The following is a 20,712-nucleotide window of genomic DNA, read 5'->3' as shown; positions in this document are numbered from 1 at the left end:
TCTCCCCTTGTCCGGTTCCCTTTTCCATCTTTGCCACTGCCTAATGTTTACAATCACAGAACTTATTTTTTTCCCCCATTACTTAGGTAGACAGCTCCTCTAGAGAGAAAAAGAAAAACTGGATGATTTCTAAAAGTGGATTTACTGTCAGATTCTCCTGGGGCCCAATTCTTAAGTCTAATTCTTACAACGACTTCTGAAAATTTATTTGAGACCTTTAAACTATTTGCCTCTGTTTCCCCTGCTGTAAAACAGAGGCTATTTTAGGATAGCTTCTGTAGGCCATGTGCTGTTAATTAATTTACAAATGATTCTGTAGGGGAAACTTCCATATGCAGGAATCATGAAACCTTGTGCTTCCCTCCATCAGGGCCTGCAGCTGGGAACTCAGGAGCTGGAGGAGATGGGAAGCAAGTTCTGCCTTGGTTTGCTGATTCTGCACCTCAAATCCCTGCCCTGCAGCAAGGAGCTGATGGCTCAGGCAGCACTCCTGCTGGACCTGGAGGAGGAGATCACAGACAGGGCACAAAGGTCAGTGACTGTTGTATCCAGAGGGCTCTGCTGTGGGAATGCAGTTGGTGGGGCATGTTTTGGGTTTAAATCTGCAGAAATGGACTCTCCTTATGGCTGAGATTTGTATTTTGGAAGCTGCAGTGTATGGAGAGCAATTGGAATTGAGATGTAAATAAATAAACTACTGAAACAGTGGGTCTGTGCCCTGCAGCCATCCATGTGGAGAAAAAAGGTAAAAGAGAAGTACCTGTTCTCTGTTTTCCAGTGATTTTCCATTTTCCTATCAAAACTCACTGGAAGATGGGGATAGTACTGCCCCAGAAAAATTCATCAGCAGGAAGCATTTTCCTGCTCACTGTCACATGGGGTTCTGTCCAGCTCAGAGCCTCCATGGAGAGGATCTCTTAGAAGAAAGGCATTATCTAAGTGCTGCACTGTAGGGAACAAGTATTGCAGATTATAAAAGGACATTGATAGCAAGATTTAGAAATTCTGGACCTCATACTGCAAGTATATTCCTATAAATTCTTTTCCTCACTGCATGGAGTCCTTCAGTCATTTAGAGCATAGATTTATGACTTTTTGATGGACAGAAAGAAGTTCTGATCCCGCTGCTTATTTAGGACATGTTTTTCCAAATTGCAAAATTAATTTACTTGCTTCCTATGTTCAGTGGGAGGTATTTAAGTGAGTTTGCCCCATTATAAATACAAGAGGAATTTGACCTGAAAAGTGTCTGAGTATGAGACTATTCAGCTTGAATTTGTGATGAAGCAGAAATACATAATTTCTCTAGGCCATCATCACTTGTTAGTGCTATGTGCATCACATATGTTTGCAAGAATGTTTTTCCAAGACACATGGAGAAAGAAGACTTAGTGATGTGACATGATTTGAAGTTCCCCGATGGCTTTGTCATCAAAGAGCTCTCTCAGCTTCATCAATGAGCATCAAGTTTTTCAGTTGCAGAAATACCCCTGTAATTTATAGCAGACTTCCAGTCTCTCCCCTGCAGGAACATTTACCCAACACTAGCACCACCTGTTCCTCATGCCAAAACCCATTCTTGCAAGCTTGTTCACAGTTTTAAGTGTTTATGAGGGACTGTTTAAAAAGAGGGATAAAATGTAGAGACATTCCTTTGGATTAGATGTGCTCACTTGTAGTGTGAACATATAAATGAAGCAATTAAGGTGGATGCTACACACCATCCATGTTGTGGACAGCCATCCAAAAAATCATTGCTATGTCATTAGAGAGAGCTGCTGGAGCCTGGCTAGGTGGATGGTTTTGGGATATAAATCAAACTTTTGAACTGGAGCTAGAAATGCCTTTGCATGAAAATAATGTAGTGGAAGAAAAACATCAAACCCTGACTTCTCTCAAACATTGACAAAAAGCCATCTGGTCACAGTAACTCAGTGAGCATTTTCTCTGATCTTTGTAGCCTTCTGTTACTTTTTCCTTTAGCTGACTTTACATTAACTGGAATTCATTCTGTTTATCCTATACTGTGTGGTAGTTGATCAGTACAGAAGGAAGATCTCTAGTGACAAATATTTTTAAAGAAGTTAACAAAAAATAAAAGTTCTCTTACTTTGTAAAACTCCCAAGTGTCCTCAGTAGCTGAAAGAAAAGTCTTCTCCCTCTTCAAGTTTGCCCAGCAGTAGCGAGCACTCCGTGGCATCCAGGAATGAATGTCATTGCTAAAAGGCAATTCATAGGTAGTTGTTAATTTTCACTTCACTGGGTGTAATTGCAAGTTTGTGAAATTTTAGTAGCTTGGATGTAATTTGTTACTATTTGCAGACCAGGTAAGCAGCTGAATTGATAATCCTACCCAGAGGTGTCACATTGCAGGAGCTGGTTGCAAATGCTATGTGAAGGGAGATGCAGGGACCAAAGTGTTTGCTAACATATTCTCTTTAAGAATAAATAATTCATGGAAAATGATTGTGCAGCATATTGATTCTGATTCAGAAAATTAGTACTTTCCTCCCATGTTTCTCTGAGCCTAGCCGAGAGAATTCCATGGTTTGGTTTTAGTGGGAATATTGGAACCAATGGAAGAATGCAGAATACAGAAGGCTCACTGATACAGACAGGAGGGCGACTATTTCTACATGCTCTCTCTACTCACAGGTTTTGAAAAAAAATAAATAAATTTTTCTTTATCAAAACATTTCTCTGGAGGAAGCTGAGGGGTGACACTCAGTCTAATATTAATCTGTAAATATTAAGTCTAATCTAGTTCTGAGAGGTAACAACAAAACCTTGCAGCTTTAGTGCTGGTATATCATGACATCAATGGAAATTATACCCTGCTGCTTCCTAGGATAGACCCTCCTCTGTGGGTTTGAGTGAAATGTTTGTAGCTTAAAATTAGCTCTGTTTTCCTGTGTGCTTTCCAGAAAAATGCACAGTATCCTTACATGCTTTCTATACTTTTCCTCAGAAAGTGTGAGTAGGTATGAATAAAAATACCCACATTTCTGTGTACTTTGCCAAAGCAAAATCAGATTTAGGGATCCTTCAGGTGTAAAACAGAAAACGTTCTGGGTGGTCACTTGGTAAATTTTTTTTCTTAAATGCTTTAAATAGTTAACAGCAGTGTGTTTTGAACAGCTTTCAAGCTATCCCTGTTCCAGAAGTCTGCAGTGTCCTGGTCCCAGGAAATGATATGCATGACAGATATTTAAGTGGGAGGCAATAGCTTTTACTGTAGCTAATGTTTTCTGGCAAAGGAAAATGTGTCCCAAAGACTGTCCTGCTGATGAGTCTAGAAAGAGATACAAATATGTGTGAAGCTTTCCATAGCAGTATTCACCAAAATCAAAAGAAAAAGTTATTGTTGTTCAGCCTGGATGAAAACACGAGCTTTTCTTGGTTGTTAGGGTTTTGTTTTGTGGAAATCAAGCTGAAATTAAGCTGTGAGCAGTGTGATGTATTGCACAGTGGTGATGTTAAATACATCTATCTCAATCTAATGTGTTTTCTGTGTATGGGTTTCCAAGTGCCCATCTCTGTAATACTCTGGGTGACAGGTCAAGCTGTGGAACAAGAAGTTAATCCAGCACTGGATAAAGCTGACTCCCAGATGAAATGTCTCATTGCAAAGGTACAGAGATCAAAAGCTGTGGAGGCAGAGATCTCTTCTGTTGTGAAATCCCTGCAGTTCATGTCCTGCATTTGTCTCTCTTTGCCCTGGTGTCTGCTCTGCGTGGCACTGACTTGGCATCTCAGCATCTCCCTCCGACAGCAAACATTTTCACCTGTCTAGGTTCATAACTGTTTGTGTCCTTTAATTTTCCTCTTCAGGCTCTCTGTGCTCTGGGTGTGCTGCAGCCTGATTCTCTCACCACTGCTGTGAGGGGGATAAAGGAGCAGGCTGGACCCTGCTTCCCTGGAATAAACTGTTTGCTGTGCACTTTATAGAGCTCTGTCAGAGCCAGTGGTCAGTAAATTGGAGGCAGGTAATAGCTGTCAGGGAAGTGCCTGCTCTGAAGGAGGCATCCTGTGAGAATGGGGATTTCTCACACCACATCAAGTCCATTGTGCTCAGTGTGCTGTCTCTAATGAGCCAAAGGAAGGTGGAAGAAGCCTTTAGCAGACCTAACTAAATACAGTTTGGTGCACAGACAAGAATTTCTTCCTGTCCCCACTCCACAATCTCTCTTTGCTCTAAATTGTCAACTGCAAAAGGAATCATTCACAAGCATGAGTGGGGCCACACTTCGAATAAATTCACAGCAGAAGCAGTGCTACCTCTGAGAATAACAAAGAGGGGCTGAACTTCCACCAGTGGGGCTGTGTGGCTAATGGGACAGGGGAATATTTCCCCTAAACACATGATGTCCCAGGATACCATGAAGCTGGTCTAACAGCTCTGTTTTCAACACGTGGCAGCTGTCTCAGGAACCTGCCAAAAACGGAGGAAGTACAAGATGCAGCACAGAAGATGCATTAGAGCTACAATGTGTGATGTGAGGAAGAAAGGTTAAATTGCTCCAGGCATTAGTTGGTCTTTTAATTATCAATCTGTGCTTCTGGGACACGTATTGACTCTCACATTCAGGCACCCTCATGTTACACAAGACCTCTGTAAGGACTTAGTTGTTGTGGCTTTTCTTTTCACTAATGGTATTTCCACCAGCACTGAATAGGTTTGATCTTATGGACCACTCTGCCAAGATTAAAGGCCAAATATGTGGAGAATTTTCTGAGCTTTGCAACCACTTTCAACAAACAAAGCCATGTGTCAGGTGCTCATACAAGCAATTTATTCTACTCTTTTTCAAACTTGGCCTCATAAGACGGTATTGCCATGCCCTGGGAAGAATTGCTGATGTTTCCAGCATCCCACCATGCCTTACAGTCAATTCTGGCATTCAGAACCTTTCTGTGGGGAAAGTGAAATGCAGCTTGTACTTTGGATGTTGTGTGTTTTTTATAATAATTGTCATGCCTCATTCCCTATAAAAGTAAATAAGTTTTAAGTCACTGCTGTGCAGGTAGCTTCACATTTGTCATGACCACAAGGAGGACGGGAAGTGGCTGTTCACATAAAGCAGGTTGGAGAGAGACAAGGAGGGATCCCCTCCCTCTCCAGTATCCTCTCTTTCTCCCTTGTGGTTTAAACTGATGGCACATTCCTTAATTTTCTTTTTTTCCCTGCCCTCCAGGTTGTGCTAGGAAATGTTCTGCATACACTGCAGCAATTGCAGCCATTTGTTCATGAGACATCTCAGGTGTTGAGACAGACTTTTGTGAAGTCATCTTCTGCTGACTCAGACATCATTTATTTCCTGTGTTTCTTCATCATTTCTTACCTTTCTTGAGTACAGCCAAATCTCTTTCCACCCCAGATGGTAAATACATCTAGCTCTGCTATTAATCAAAAAACAGAAGGCTTAATAATTTTTCTTTTTCTTTGTCCAGGTGTAATCTCTTCATCTTCCATACAGTGAGCAGAGTTAGACTGGTCAGTGTATGGATGGCAAAGCCAGAATTGACAAGAGGGATTTGCAGGTCATTTGGAAATGTGCGTGCTGTTCTTCTATACCACATCGATGCACCATCATGATCCTGGGTAGTATTGAACTGTTGAATCTCCCATCTTTTCACTATAATGCACCTTCCCCTGATTATAGCTGTGCGAGCAATTTCACTCATCTTTTAAACTGTGTGGCCAAAAGGTGATTCAGATCAAATGAAAGTGATTTTGTGGAAATGAAGCAAACAAAAAAGGGAAAGTTGAAACAAGAAGAAATGCAGCTGGAGCAAAGCATGCTCACTTCATCTGAGGCATCCTTAGTGCATCTTTGAATAGCAGAAATGTGGTTCTATACCCACATGCAGTAATGGGAAATGCTTCCCCTGCTGGGTGGGATGGCTCTTCCTATTCTTACAGGTGAATGTGGGTGTCAGTGTTACATTGTTTTGGTTATACATCCTGAAGCAAATTGCAGCTCAAGGGTTTAGGTGCATGCCAGGAGCTCACCCTGCACAGCACCCCATCCCCTCCCAGCTCCTGAAGATGAGAGTGCTCTTTCATCCCTTAGAGAATCAACCACAGCAGGAATTATTTGACCAGATTTGATTCAGGTTTTTATTTGACTGAAGTTCCATTTTTCTGTGAGTAAAGATTTGGTGCATTTTTAACCTTGATCATCTGTAGACATTAAATACCTCGTGGCAGCTTTCAGAAGAGGAGGGTGTTTATTGATTCTATTTTTTTTGCTTAGTCACAAATTTTATTGCTGGTAAAGGAATCTGAAATTTCTGCTGTTATATGAGCATCTCTGGATGAGGTATTTCTGTATTTGGATGCTGGAAAGGAAAGTGCTTGGGAATGCATTTACCTAAGTAAGCCACACCACTTTGTCACTCTGGTGCAGAGCATGGGGCAAAAGGGGTTTCTATAATGCATTTCATAAAACACTTGTGAGAGCACAGTCTAACATGAATTCAGTATGACAGGTGTGAGAGTGGCTGAAGCTGGGCTTTGGCTTCAGAGCAGTCTTATGTTGCTGTAACCATTTAGGATCAGTTCAGGAAATGCTTTAACTCCTGACTGTTTTATAATGCTCTCCAGCAATCTTTCACACTGATGTTTCAAAAAGAGTGGTACCTCCTTGCACCCTAGGGTCTGACCTAAAGAATTGCTGCCTCTGCTATTGAGAGGAAAAAACCCCTCAGATTTCAAGTTTGAATCTATTACAGATTTTAGATTTTATTGTTCTTATATGCCTCGATAATCTTATTTTCAAAATAAAAATGTGAACCTTCTTCTGTCCACTCCTCCATCCCTCTTATCCTGCTCTCCTCTGTGTCTCTCCTTTGTTATTGTGAGAATTCAAACCCAGAGAATTCTTTGGAGGCTCAGCCAAGCAATGCAGCCTATAATGAATGTATTTGGTATTCAGAAGGCTTTCATGTAGCTGTTCACAGGTGAGCTGCTGAAATTCAGCAACTTTTCATTAACACTTTCTAGAGCTGTCCTTATATTCCTCCTATTGATTTTTATTATTGTTCTGAAATGCCTTGCAAGCTGCTCAGCTTCTGTTGACTGCTATCAAATGGCAGCTCCAGCTATGCCAGGCTGGGTATAAGTATTCATACTCATTTCAGAGGTAATTAATTTATCCTTTTTTAGCTAATAATAGCAATTTAAATAGATGCAGAAAGAAAGGAGAGGAAAAGAGCAAATGGGAAGAGAAAGAGATCATAGGAGGAACTTCAAACATGCACAGAAGCACTGCTTGCTATTGTATCTGGCTGAGGTTATTCAAATTACCATACTCACACAGATCTGACTGGACTACAGATAATGAACTTGTATGTACCCAGCAGAACAAATGGGCTCTGCAGTGCCCTTTCTGTGAGGCATATTGCTATGGTGCTGTCTGGCATTAGACATTTTGGTATTGATTAGGAGCATCTGTATTTCTGTGCTGCAGTCTTTCTCCCTGAAGATCTAACTTGAAATATGAAAGCCACTGGGGCCCTTCACATGCTGAGATAGAAAAATAAAGCAGAGAGCCATCAGGGGTTCGGAAGTTCCCATTTATGGAGCATTCCCCAAAGCAATGCATTGTGAGGGGTGCACTCTTTTCTCTGAGGTGGCCTTTATACAGGCCAGGACACTGCTGCCACCAGAATAGAATAAATGCTTGGATTTTTTTTTTCCTGAGAGGATGCAAAGGGTAATGGGAGAATCAGTCTGTTTAGACTATTGATCATTTTGAATGCAGGCAGAGGTGGGATTTCAGATTGAGCCTGTCACAGGTCTAGTGCTGAAGAGGCAGGATCAGAGCACTATATATAGCCCTGTACAGGCTATATCCATACTGCAGCAGCAGCTGAACACCAGTTGCATTAGATTTAGAGCTCTGGTACAAGATCAGGAGGAGAAAACTTTGTCAGTGAAACTCTGTGGGTGATCCCTGTTCTTTGTTTTCAGTTGTTTGACATTATTCAGAGGATATGGATGCAAAAGTGTATCCCTGTGCACTCCCTGTAGTGGGAGTCCTTGTGTGTTCATGGGGGGGAACCATAGATAAACACTAAGGTTGTTTCAGGGATCTTGGCTATTTAGTGTTTCCTTGTGGAACACTAGGAATACCATTTTCCAAATGGTATTCCCAGAGTCCCAAAATAACTTGAGACTTGTGGAAACCAGAGAACAGTCAGATTTTTCATACAGCAGCTTCTTTCAGGCAGGCAAAGCAATGGAAGGAGTGAGTAGGATGGTACTTAGATGAAATGCACTTCCAACCTTTAGAAGTAAGCATGTTTTTTGGGATGTTGTGTATTTTTCCCCTCTTCTTTGCAATTGTCACTTCACTTGACCTCTGCCTAATCTGTCCACAGCTCCCACCAGAGCTTTTTGAAGAACACAATCATGCAGGTGAAAATTAGACTGGCTGAGGATCAAAATGGACTTTTCTATCCCATGTGTTGGAGAGTTAATCATGTGGCATAGAACACAGGAACAAGAGACTTAGATCTGGATTACCTGGATTATCAAAGGCTTCACCATGTGGCGTTCCTCACCCCTTGAATCCAGCACAGTGGCTCAGATGTCCAAGAATCACAGAACTTAGAGGCAAACCAGAATGAATACCAGTGGTCTGTGAGCTTCTAGAGAGCAGAATGTCTCCCCTGCCACCAGCAGCATCAGAGGCTCCAGTCCTGCAGAGCAGGAGGTGGTGCTGAGAGTAGCAGTGCATATACTGCCACTGTCTGAAGTAGGTTTTGCTGTCATGGGTGAAATACAGGGCTGGAAGGAACCAAATCCCCTGTAAAACCACCAGTGCAATCCAGTTTTTCACCTGAAGTTTGTACCTGTATAAATTATTCAGACAATAAGAGCTAAGGAGTCCCAAATGGATTTGGTTTAACAACCCTCATAGACTCATTGTGTCCCCACTGCTGCCTCCTTTCTCTGCAAAGAGAAAACAAGAGCAGAGATTTCTGCTCTCGAGGTAAATGCAGTGTTGCAAGTCCTTTTGGTCTGGTGCCCAGCCTGCAAATGAGAGTCTGACCAGGTCTCCTCTGCTGTGTGACAGTGTCCAGCTGCTATCCAGGAGCATATCACAAACTTAGCCAGACAAATCAGAGACTAAATGGTTAAGGGGATAGAGAAGGCAGAGAAATTTATAATTAAAGCTGTCAAGTTGCAATAAGAGGAGCACATAGCCTGGAAGGAAAGCGGGTGGGCGAGCAAAGTGTCATATTTGCAGGTGAAAGTTGGCACTTGAACAGCATTTTAAAGCACTCCAAAGCCACCTCCACTGACATCTCAGCTGCATTGTATATTCTGTCGGAGGCTCTGGCTGTTCAGTGTATTGTGGCTGTGACTCACACACAGACCCTGCCTCTTGCTGCCTCACTGGGTGCTGTGCAGAGAGACAGGCAGAGGAGCTGTGTGAGACAGGAGATAAATCCGTGCAGGTTGTTGTTCAGGCCCCAGCACACACGTGCACCAGAGTGGATGAGTGCTGATGCACAGAGGTGCAAACGTGAAAGGCAATCCCTCCAGCCCCTGAGAATTCATTGTATTCTCTCAGAAACCATATGGATTTATTAGGATGTGTATGCTTAACGTGATGTAAAAAAAGAACTTACGGGAATTAGGCTGGAGTTGAGAGTAGAAGGATGTGAGGGGGAAGATGCACATGAAATTAATACTTAGCTGCTTTTTTTTTTTGTCTGCAGAGCAAAAATGTACTCAAGCTTAACATCCCAGATCCTATTATGAATGTAGGGAAAATTCTCTTTCAAGTACAGCAATTCTCTTTCAGCACTGGTGGAGCCCCCTCTGTCTCTGGCCACGGCCACTCTGTAGCACTTAGCAATGCAGCCCAGGTGAAGGGATCTTCCCCACCAGGCCAGGACACAGCACTGCCACTTTCTTATTGATGTCACAGTGCAATGTCAGAGGTGATTCCAGGCTGGAACAGTGCAGATGGACCTGTGATGTGCTGGAAGGTCTCAGTGTGCACAGGGATGGGGATAGTGGGAAAGGAAGCAAAGATTCACCAGCAGAACTCCGTGGAAAATTGTGGCTCTGCTAGAATTGGATAGGGATAGAAATGGATACAAAAATGGCCAAAACAAATGGAAAACCACACCTGTCTCTTGTGAGCTTTCCTTTCTCTAGGAAAGATTGTCACTTCCTGCTGCTCTTGTGTCTCTGGGAAGATGCTGAGGGTGTAGGCAGCTGCTGCCTGGACCATGAGTGCTGAAGGAAGTCATCATGCCAGGGCAAGGGCTGCTCGCTGAGCAGCAAGGAGAGAGAGACTCAGAACAGTGTAAGAGGAAAGAAAAAGCATTCTCATTGTCTCTGTTTCAGGGTATTTTTCTCCATTTCCTCCCACTGGACCATCTCCCATTCCTATTTGTATTTGTTCTTATTTAACTGGAGGCATATTTAAATTTCTGGAAGGTCAGATTTCATTTTTATAGTAACAATAGCATGCTTTCTGGTTAGACTTTCAAATATACCCCTAACCATGTAAAAATACTTAATCAGGAGCTTTATCTATGGCACATAATTCACCATTTAATCTATAATGGCTTCCTTTTAAGCTTTAACAGTTACTTACTACCTTAAATCCCTATTTAAACATGAATTTGAGGATTTGGACTTGTAAGGGAGAATAAGCAATAAAAGCAGCTGAATGCCTGAACAAGATTCTGCTATCAGGCCAGTATGATCAGAAATTAGGAGTAACTTGAAGAATAGAAAGCATCTGTTCCCTATTTCTCTGTCTAATCTGTTTGCTCTGTCTAGCCTCCCCAACATGTTTTTACATCACACTCTGTACTTGAGAATTATTTTCTGAAGATGCCATTTTATAGCACCCTCCAAAAAGCACCAGCATCTCGTTAAAAGATAAAAGTCCCATGCAATTCAAAGAGAAAGCAAATACCCATTCCAAGGAATAAAGCTGTGCCTCATCTTCCATTGAACTGCAGGGGGCAGCCAAGAATTTGGGGAAAGTGCTGCTACCCGGATTTAGCTCGTCAGGCTTTTCCTGGAATTAATACTTATTTTTTTGTTCTAGCTCACAACTTGTGTTTTCATCTGTGAAAAAATGACTCATGAGAGAGGATGTGCTGTAGTACTTTAGTACAGTCAAGTGTCCTTCCTGACAGTGCTCAGCACTGGAGATTTCATAGAGGGATGCAACCACTTGCCATAGTGGGCAAATGCAGAATGCCCCTTTTCCCTGGGGGAATGATTTTCTATCTGCAGAAAGTGATTTATTTATACCTGGGAACACGAGAATTTGTAACATTTCTGAATAATTATAATAACAATAATCCAATCTAATGAAATGTTCCAGTGCTCTCATTTTCTATATAACTTACTAGCGCTTTTTGAATCTTGCATTGCTCCTCATTGCACCCTGCTATCTTGTGAGTTTTATAGATTAGCTGCATGTTGTGAGGAAAGAAAATATTTCCTTTCATCCACTGCTCTTTCACCTTTGCAAATGCATCTTTATCCTCCACTGTAACAGAATAATTGAGAGTGCCTAAATTGCCAGGCATTTTGTAAACAACTATCACCTCCCTTCTCATGCATCTAGTCATGAAAGAGGAGAATTTTTTAAATCTCATGCCTCTAACTACTTTTATCACCTACTTTGGACCCTGCTTATTTATGTGGTATATTTGAGATATAGGAAATCAAGAATTCAGAATGGGTTTTCTAGGGAAAATATGGCATATTTTAAAGTAAGTTTTGTAGTATTTTTAGTGTTGTCAGTGGCCTTGCAATTGAGGTTTATTATTTTCAGGAAGGGTGGTGTTTTCCTGGATTAATCAGCTCTATCCTCATTTGGTTTGATGAACTGTGTTGGAGAAACCCTTTTACCTTTAAGCAGTTTTCTTGGAGGATTACTGGCCACAAATGGGGTTGGTGAAGGACACCAGAGTCTCTCGTGTGCATGCCCATAAAAATTGATGCCTTTTTTAGACCTTTTAGATTTCAGTGTTAATGTGTCTGTCCTGAAGACAGTGCTTATTCTTACTTAAATATGCCAGAAAGGACCGAGCAGAAAATAGAGAAACAAGTGGATGAGGATGTGATGCTGGTAGTTTGTGAGAGGTACAGAACAGAGAGAAAAAGATGGACAGTGCCTGTCAGAGGTGGATTTGGAAGGGTAAGGGCAGGACAAGACTTAAGCCCTCTCCCTGCCTTCCCCTCAGCTCATGGGAGTGATTCTCAATATTACAGAACCTAATTTCAAGAACTCAGGATTAAAAAAAGGGTTGAGTGGAAATATAAATAATGGATTAGGCTGAAAAATTGGTTTAGGCACTTTGACAATGTCTCTGAGGTGTCTTTGCCCCTTTCAAGGAGAAACAGATTGGCGACATGAGATGCAGAAACATGGCTTTTGTTCACTTTTCTCCCTCACGTTTTAAAATCATATCCAAACTCTTTTTGTGCAAATGTGCTGCTCATGATCAAAGACTTATCTCAGAGCAGAGAAAGTCCCTGGAGAGCAAGGCCTGAAGGCGAAGCCTGCAGTGCAGCTGGCTGTATCCCAGGCTGTTTGGGAAATCTGGTCTTGCATGACCCAGCATTTACTGATCTGGTGAAGTGGGGAGCAGTGTACCCCATGCCCTTCCCTGACTTTTGGTCCTTGCTCCCTTTGCCAGCCCAGCTCTCTGTGGAGGCCATGGTCCATCAGGAGTTTGCCCTCACCAGTGTCAGGTTGTCTGTAAGGCTCTTCTGTAACACAGCATCTACTAATTTCCTGAATTTTCTCAGGAATCGAATACTCTGGCTTGGAAGCTGGAGTTTATCTGAGAAGGGATAATGGCCAGGAACAGTTGAGCTCTTTGCCCTTTTCAGTATATTTTTCCTCGTGTCTCCTTTCTGGCATTTCCATCCACTCTCAGAGTGACTCTAATAGCAGCCAGCTATTGGGGAAGAAGCAACAGAAAAATGTTCAGTGAAACTTCAGAGCTGATGCCCTGCAGGTATGACTGGAACAGCCATGGAAGCAGCATTCCTGTTTGCTTGGAGATCTCTCCTGCCTTGTGATGCCTTCCTGCCCTTACTGCCTCCCTTGTGGGACACTGGATTTGTGTGCCAAGAAGGCTGCTGTTAACACAGCTCAAACACCTCACAGAGAGCAGTGCCCTTGATCTGTCATTAAAAACGTCCTTGACACGCTGTGGCATCGGGAAGGAGGCTTGTGATGCTAATTGCTGGCAGCCCTGTTCTACCATGGATGTCACACAGAAAGCCCTAGTACGTTTTGTTTAAATTTTGAGAGAGGGAGGCTGGCTTGGTTTTGCTATTTTTTTTTTAAGGAAAAAGATATGTCCTAAAGGCATATGACAGCTGTGAGGGTAGGGCTATGATCCCAGGAAGGTGACTTTCCATCCCTGTAGTTTCTGGTGGGCTTTTTTATTATTTGGTTTTAGGTTTTTTGTTGTTTAGTTTGGGGGAGTTTTGTCACTGAATGATGTTCCTGTGCACTCTGCAGCCTTGCAGGACTCAGATTTGTGGGTAATGTAATCAGGCAGGATTTTCAACTACTTCACAGCCTTTACACCCCCTGAGTGTTCAGCCTACCTCCATCTTCTCTATGGTAGTAGCAAAACCTGGAGAGTTTCCCTTGTTTGCACCTTGCTTTTTCTAGAACTTACCTATGCTCTGTAACGATTAAGAAAATTAAGGCATGGGGACATATGCCCTTGTTTAGTCCCTGATGATGGGTCAAAAGTGGCAATTAATAAGACAGGAAATTTGTTTCTACTCTGCAGTCAGTAAAGGAAATTCACTGGAACCAAATTAATCATGAAACAGGCACAAAGAAGAGAACAGATTATCAGGGAATTAACTCATTAATTAGGTTCATACCAAAATTCAGAAAAGGGTTTTCTTCAAGATAAACCACCCACTTCAAAGTTCAGCAAGAGCTGGTCTTGGGGTGCAGAAAATTTTATACCAGAACTCTGGCAAGGTTTTATTTTAGCCTAGCATTTGGTTGGTTATAATGGTGTATCAGAAAAGCTGCAGGAAGGCATTCAGCAGCTGGCATCATCTAACCACAAAGTGTGAGGACAGAAGCTATTATCAGCCCGTTCACATCACTAAACTCTGGTTCCTGGTGTTAACAGCAGTGTGGGAGCCCTCTCTGTTATGGCACCTTGCTAAATTTAGAGCCTGATTGCAAATCCTCCAGTCAATAGCAGCTGCTTGCTGGTGAGATTTTTTTCCCCTAGCATGAGGGTGAGCAGAAACCACATGCAGATTTAAGTGAGGTAAAGTGCTAAAACACCATCCTCCATGTGGCACTTCTCAGGACGCCCAGCACACCCTCTTTGTTCCAGTTCTCAGCAGCAGGGGAGGATGGAGATAAATTCCAGTGTGTTTCCAAGTTGGCTGGAGTCTCCTTGCTGTTCTAATGGGAAGCTTCTCTCCATGAATCTTTCTTAGGCTGTAGCTTGAACTCAGGGTTAATTTAGGACCCACACAGCCCTGTTCTCGTTAAATCAAGATTTATGCTGCCTGTCTTGCTCGCTGCACTTTAGCATGAGCCTGCTTGCCGTGCAGGTGAAATGTCTCCTTTAGTGCTGCCAAGTATGGATACCCTGGTGAGGGGGATGTAGGAGAAAGGAAAAGAACTCTGTTGTTTCTCTCTGCTCTGAGCTGCAAAATCCTGCCAGGTCCCTTCACAGCCTTGGTGGTGAGTCCTGCTGCTGCCAGGTGCCACAAGGTCCCTGTCCCTGGGCCAGGCTGCTGCAGCAGAGCCGGGATTAGTGTTGAGCTTGGTTTCTGTAGCACCATCTTAATGAACTAACAAAGCAGAGCTAAACACTGGTTGAAATGAGAGTGAATCCATGTGAGAAAGGCCCCCTGCTTCCTCACTTACCCTTTCCTGGCTCCTGCTTTCGCTGAGTCTCAGCAGGTACGCAATCAAACCACGCTGGGGAACATCTGAGCTGCCTATTTGCCACTTAGGACTTCCCGGGTAGTGAAGTTTCCACATTGTTTATTTAGAGCTAAGTGTTCTGCTGGGTCTCTTCTCACCTTCTGTAAATAACAACTGTCCTCAAAATTCTTCAGGCTGATTACTGAGGCTGACAATCTGTGTGTTTTGAGTTGCTGAGCTGTATTAATCTGTAATATACTCTGGTCCGTGGATGGGAAAAGTAATGCATTGAGGATGTCACCAGAGGTAAAAGCCAAAGGACATAGTCTTCCTGGACACGTGAAATAAAGTGCTTTGCTTGGGATGTGAGTAAATCTCCCAGCAGCAGCAGCAGTGCATAAAGCGTTGGAGGAGTTTGCCTTTGAAATCAACATGATTGAGATTTTATAGCACCAAAACAAATTCAGTTTTGGAAATGATGAGGCACAGGGTTTTTTTTTATTTTGCCTATCTATAGCTTGTCATGGTAAAGTTTATTCCGCTTAATACAGGAATTGATGGCAGAGGGGCGAACACTTATACACAAAGAAATTGATACCCAAGTCCTTCAGGCCCACCAGATGCATTCACCAACTTTATTAACCATCTAAAAGTTTTGTATCTGGCAATGCCAGCTTTCAAGCACTTTCTTTACAGTCATTGAGAGCAATTCATCCCATTTGTCTTACACACCTTTCATAGGTTCCACTAGTAGCAGGGTAAGTAACTGGGGAGTGCTGTTTCACCAGTAGGACAGGAAAAAAAAATTAAAAGAGAACAGAAGTCATAGTCTAGGGCTGAAATCTCTTCTTCTTTCTCTTTTGGAGTCTAAACCTCTTCGTATCAGAGTGTGAAAACTGGAAATGCATCACCTCAGACCCAATCTAAAAACACGCTCTAGCAGCCCTTGCTAAAATGCAGATGGGAAAGTAAATATGAGGTTCATGGATTATACAATTATACAGAATTCAGTCCAGAGTTTACACTGTGATAATTCAGTCCTGTGTAATCCATACCTGGCTGATAAAATATCAGCTTGTACTGTGGATGTGACACAAGGCAGTTGAAGACTTCTCTGGGCTTTGGAACAGAACAGTTAAGAATGCAGGGTTTACATTCAAGGGGGAAAATATTTCTTCTTTGTGCTTTTAATACAGCAAAATGCTTTGCTGCTTCTTTGGTTTCCTTCCTTCAGTCACAACAAAGGAATGTTGGAAGTGGCTCCAGAGAAACAAAGCCTAGAAAAGAAAAGGGATTTAGAGAGAAGAGATTAGATGAGATTTGTAAGAAAAAGAATTCCCAGTGCTATGTTCCCAGCTTGGTCTTCTGAAGGGGAGCCCTTTGCTCATGATTCACTTGGCAGCTCTGCCCAGAGTGGCCTCTCTCCTTCATCTCTGCTGCTGTAAATTAATACCCAGCCAGAACAGCCCTGCCAAGCTTGCTTGCTGCTGATGTATTGTACACAGCTTTCATTAAAGCATTTGTGCCCAGCAGCTCATCAGTGAAAGCTCCTGCTAATTCCCTTCCTTCTCATCAGCTATGGACTTCTAAAGAGCAGGAGTGAGTTTGCAAGAGTGAAATGACCTGTGATGCTCTCTTGGTGTAGCTTGAGCAAGTTTTGTTTGAGCTTTCCTTTAACACTGCACAGTTTAATCAGGACATGTTGATATAGACCTGTACCTCCTCATCTCCCTGTCTTTTGACCTTACAGTGATTGGCTTTTAATTCTGTTGTCTCCAGTAGAGACTGATTTTCCTGGTTTGGGAGCCATGTGCAGACTTTTTCCTGCCTCCCATTTCTGATATGCAGCAAGTCCTGCTATGGTTGGTGGGAAAGGATGGCAGCCACCCTGCAGTGCTCTGGCCAGCCTGAGCTCTTACAGCCCTGCTCTGACAGTTGGTATGGAAATTATTCCTCCTATATTATCACTGTGGGGAATGAACTTTAAACTTCATTTGTGTTTGCATAAAATTGGAGGAGTTAAGGGCTGGCAGGGATCTCCAGAGGTCATCAGCTTCCTGCAGTGAGGATCAGCTTTACCTGTACCGCTCTTGCTACGTTAATCTAATCTTTTCTAGGAGAGCTTTAATAATGGAATTACCAGGCTTTCTCCAAATAATCTATTTTAGCTCCTACCAGCTTTATATTTTCCAGGTATCAGGCTTGAGCCCTGTCTTGCTACATGATGCCTCGGACAGTAATTTTCTTACCTATCCAGCCTAGATATAGAATTAATTATTTCAGTGTGTCTTCTGCACCATTTTCAGTTGAACCAAGTCCTCCCTGAATTGCTTTTCCAAAGCTGGAAACAGATCTGTAGCAGAGATCTTAATAGTACTGGATCAAGAAAGAACAGATTAATTTATATGTCAGCCTAAATTCTCTATACCCACACAGTATTGTATTTGCATTTTTGTAAAAGAAAGGAATGGGTGGCTCATTTTCAGCTTGCAGTTTTCAATAAGGCAAATCAGTATATTTTCCCAGCAGAAATACTACCTTGCCATTGCTCCTCATTTTCTGTGTTTGTACCATTGATTATTCCTGTCCTGTCTAATTGAAGTAACTTGTACTTGACCCTGTTGAATTGCAACTTTTTTTTTCAGGTTACATCTCTAGTTTGTCAAAATTATTTTGAATTTTAATGCAATTTTTGTCTTACTTTGGTTTCATCTGCAAATTGAATTAACATACTTTGTATTTTGTCTAAATCTTTAATGAAAACATTGAATTGTACCAAATCCACGTCCAAGTCCTGCAGAGGCTCATTCAACACATTTGTTTTGACAGTGAAATGCTGAGAACTGTTCTGGGTACAATTTTCTAAACAGTTTATATAATTACTCTGCTGTGGTTCACCTAGATGCTGCTGCTTATTTGCTGCAAGAACTTGAAATGGCTTCAAAAAACTTTCCTATGTGACATCTTGTCCACGGGGTATTCCCCTGGTACCTTCTCAGAGAAGCAAATTAGAATGGGCCATTGTAATTTGCTCCTGACAAAGCTGTGTTGACTGATTCCCAGGTCTTTTCTCCTAAGTGCTTCCAAATTGTTTCTTTGCTCTGAGGAACTGGAGTTAACCTGACAGGTCTATCGTTGGCTGTCTTCTCCTTTTTCCTGTCTTTAAAAGACAGTCACTCTATTGTGTCACTTATCTGGTTCATCACCAGTCCTTCCTAAGCTCAAAAAAAATAATCATTAACAGCTTTGAGTTTGATTGAGTCAGAGCTGCAGAAGGAATACAGTAGATTCAGATCATTTGGAAAATCTGAGCAATTTAACTTCTCTAACCAATCCCTTTTGTCTTCTGGGCCTCCTTTGTTAGTTCTTAACAATGTTAATTCATCACAGCTGACCTTTTATGAAAACTTATGTAAAAATCACTCTTCTCAGTCTTGTTGTCAATAAGTTTTCCTTCTATGAAAAGTGGACTGACAAATTATGCTGAATTTTATTAGTAATAAACTCAAAGAATGATATCCTTTGCTGTGGGATATTTTTGCCAGTCTCACCTCACTTTGTACTTTGATTTTTCATGCTTTCCTTAGCTGTTCTTTTTGTACATTTGCACTCATTAAGCTATTCTAATTTTTTTTAACTTCCTTTGTACTTTCACCATATATTTGAATTCAGTTAAGACCTTTTGGTATGACCATGCTGGTCTGGCTACATTATTTTGCAGTAAAATAGCTCAACTTTGTCATTTTTCTCAGGAATGCACCAGGTTTTTTTAAAGTCTCTTATAGAAAGAAAATTCTCAAGGATCCTCCCCCACACTTCCACCCACCTCCATTGAATTCTTGGCTGTGGGAGACTTACATAAAACCTTGGCTGCTTGATCTTACTCTTTCACTAAGCTTTGGTGGAGTTCTTTCATGGAAGCACCTTTCATGGTTCTGGGGCTTTTGTTGCCTTTCTCTTATGGCACTGCTTGCAATGAAAATGTGAGTTTGTGCTTTAATGCTAGAGAAGTTCATGTTTTATGCTGGGTTGACAAGGCCTTTAAGAGTCAGAAAATCTGCTCAATATCAGGGTTCATTGCTTGTGAAGGAAACTGTGTTCAGAGTCACCTTTGCCTGGAAACCATATTTGTAGTCAGACAAAGTTACAAGATGAATAAACCCACATTATTCTGTTAAAGTGTGTCTCAAACAAAGATTGCAAATTTCATCACACGCTTGTTGCTGCAAAATAACACGGAAAACCTTTGCTCATTTTATCTAAAGACCTTGGCTTTATCTCTTATTCTGAAAGTTCTGTTTCCCAAAGTCTCTTCATTCTTTGAAGGGATTGTCAGGGGTTTTTGATCGATTGAAGATGTTAAAAGTAGATTGGAGTTAGACTCCAGTGTATTGCTGCTCCTTTAGTCTGGGTGATGCTCTATAACAGCCCAGAACTGGCCTACAAATCATCTGATAATATTGGCTGGGTGCCTGATGAGTGTAAACCCAGGGAGATTTGCTTTCAGCTCTCTTGCTGGGTACCCTTGGGCTACCTTATGGAATGAGGGGAAATCCAGTAAATTTAATAGCCTTGACACTGGTCAGGGGCAGCTTTTTTTTTTTTTTTCATTCTGACTTAAGTGTATGTAATTGTCTATTTCATTTGTTACTGGCCATCCCCTGCCTTGTGCTGGAGTGAGGTTTCTGGGAGGCCACGATGAAGTTTCCCTGAAGCCTTTTCCTCTCCAGGCTGAACAGCCCCAACCATCTCAGCCTGTTTTGATAGAAGAGGCTTCATGTCCATGAAGCAGGTTTGTTCTCTCCAGTAAAGGCTTCTTGACTCCCTGTGATAATTCTCTGTTTCACAGAGCACTCCAGAATATTAAACTTTTACAACTTCTTTTACAAAGGCTGTAGGCTTCCTGGGATAGAACAGACAGCATTTCTGAGTGTACATACAGGGGTGGGTGGGTTTAGGTGCTGGAATGTGCTTCCCTCAGTGTTTTAGAGTGTATTATCAATTTTCCCCAGTGCTTATTATCTGAAGATTGAAATCTGTGGCTGCACTCTGTTGGGTTTGTGTCTCCTCTAATTGCAGTGTCTTCTAGCTCATCCTGATTTATAGCTTGCTGAAAAGCATGTATCCCATAGGATAGAAAGCATGATGTGCAGTTTTATATGGCAGGACAGATACCAATGAAAAATGAAGACCAACTTTATCTGAGCTGGAAAAAATACAGAGGAAACAAAGGGAGAAATTGAAAAGAAAAGGAAATGTGACAATAAATGTTGACCATACCCCCTTCCCTTTGCTCTGAAGCCTTTTGGACCACAGGTTTTCAGAGGAGGATTTAAAGGACCAACTGCTTGCCAAATGACCTTCATTTAGAGGGTGTTGTCACTCAGGGAATTGTCCATTCCAGGTGAGTTTACCTGTGTTCAGCGGAACTGCACCTCACCTGCAGTGGTGGAAAGAAGGAAAATATGATCTTCCATCATTTCTGAGTGCCACTGTGCTTCTGAAGAGATGAAAACTGTTCTCTGAGTACAGCCTTGGTCTGAGGTGGACCTGAGGTGAAGGAGGCTGAATCAGAGCTCCATGCATATAGTATGAGTTCCTCTATTGAATTCAGTGAGCTTTGAATTAGACCCCAAGTGCACAGTGTATGAGAGAATGTAGTCTTGAGCAAGAAAATTTCAATACTTTCATTTATTTTTTCAGCACATTTTTTCTAATAATTTTTTTTGTTTGGTTGGTTTTTTAGCAAAAGGTGCTCTGATGTCCTGCCTGCAATCTTGAGAATAATAATTAT

The 20,712-nt window shown here is 41.9% G+C and overlaps 1 protein-coding gene across 1 annotated transcript in view; it reads left to right on the top strand.

The window, feature by feature from the left end:
• Positions 1-20,712, top strand: part of AGBL1 (ATP/GTP binding protein like 1) — a 263,509-nt gene that overhangs the window by 180,592 nt on the left and 62,205 nt on the right. The window contains 1 exon segment of the mRNA XM_030955469.1: positions 371-531. Within this exon segment, the coding sequence (XP_030811329.1) occupies positions 371-531 (161 nt within the window).

Source organism: Camarhynchus parvulus, chromosome 10 (assembly GCF_901933205.1).
Source record: "Camarhynchus parvulus chromosome 10, STF_HiC, whole genome shotgun sequence".
Classification (NCBI taxonomy): domain Eukaryota; kingdom Metazoa; phylum Chordata; class Aves; order Passeriformes; family Thraupidae; genus Camarhynchus; species Camarhynchus parvulus.
Note: the sequence above shows the minus strand (reverse complement) of the source record. Positions and strands in the feature narration are given on the sequence as shown.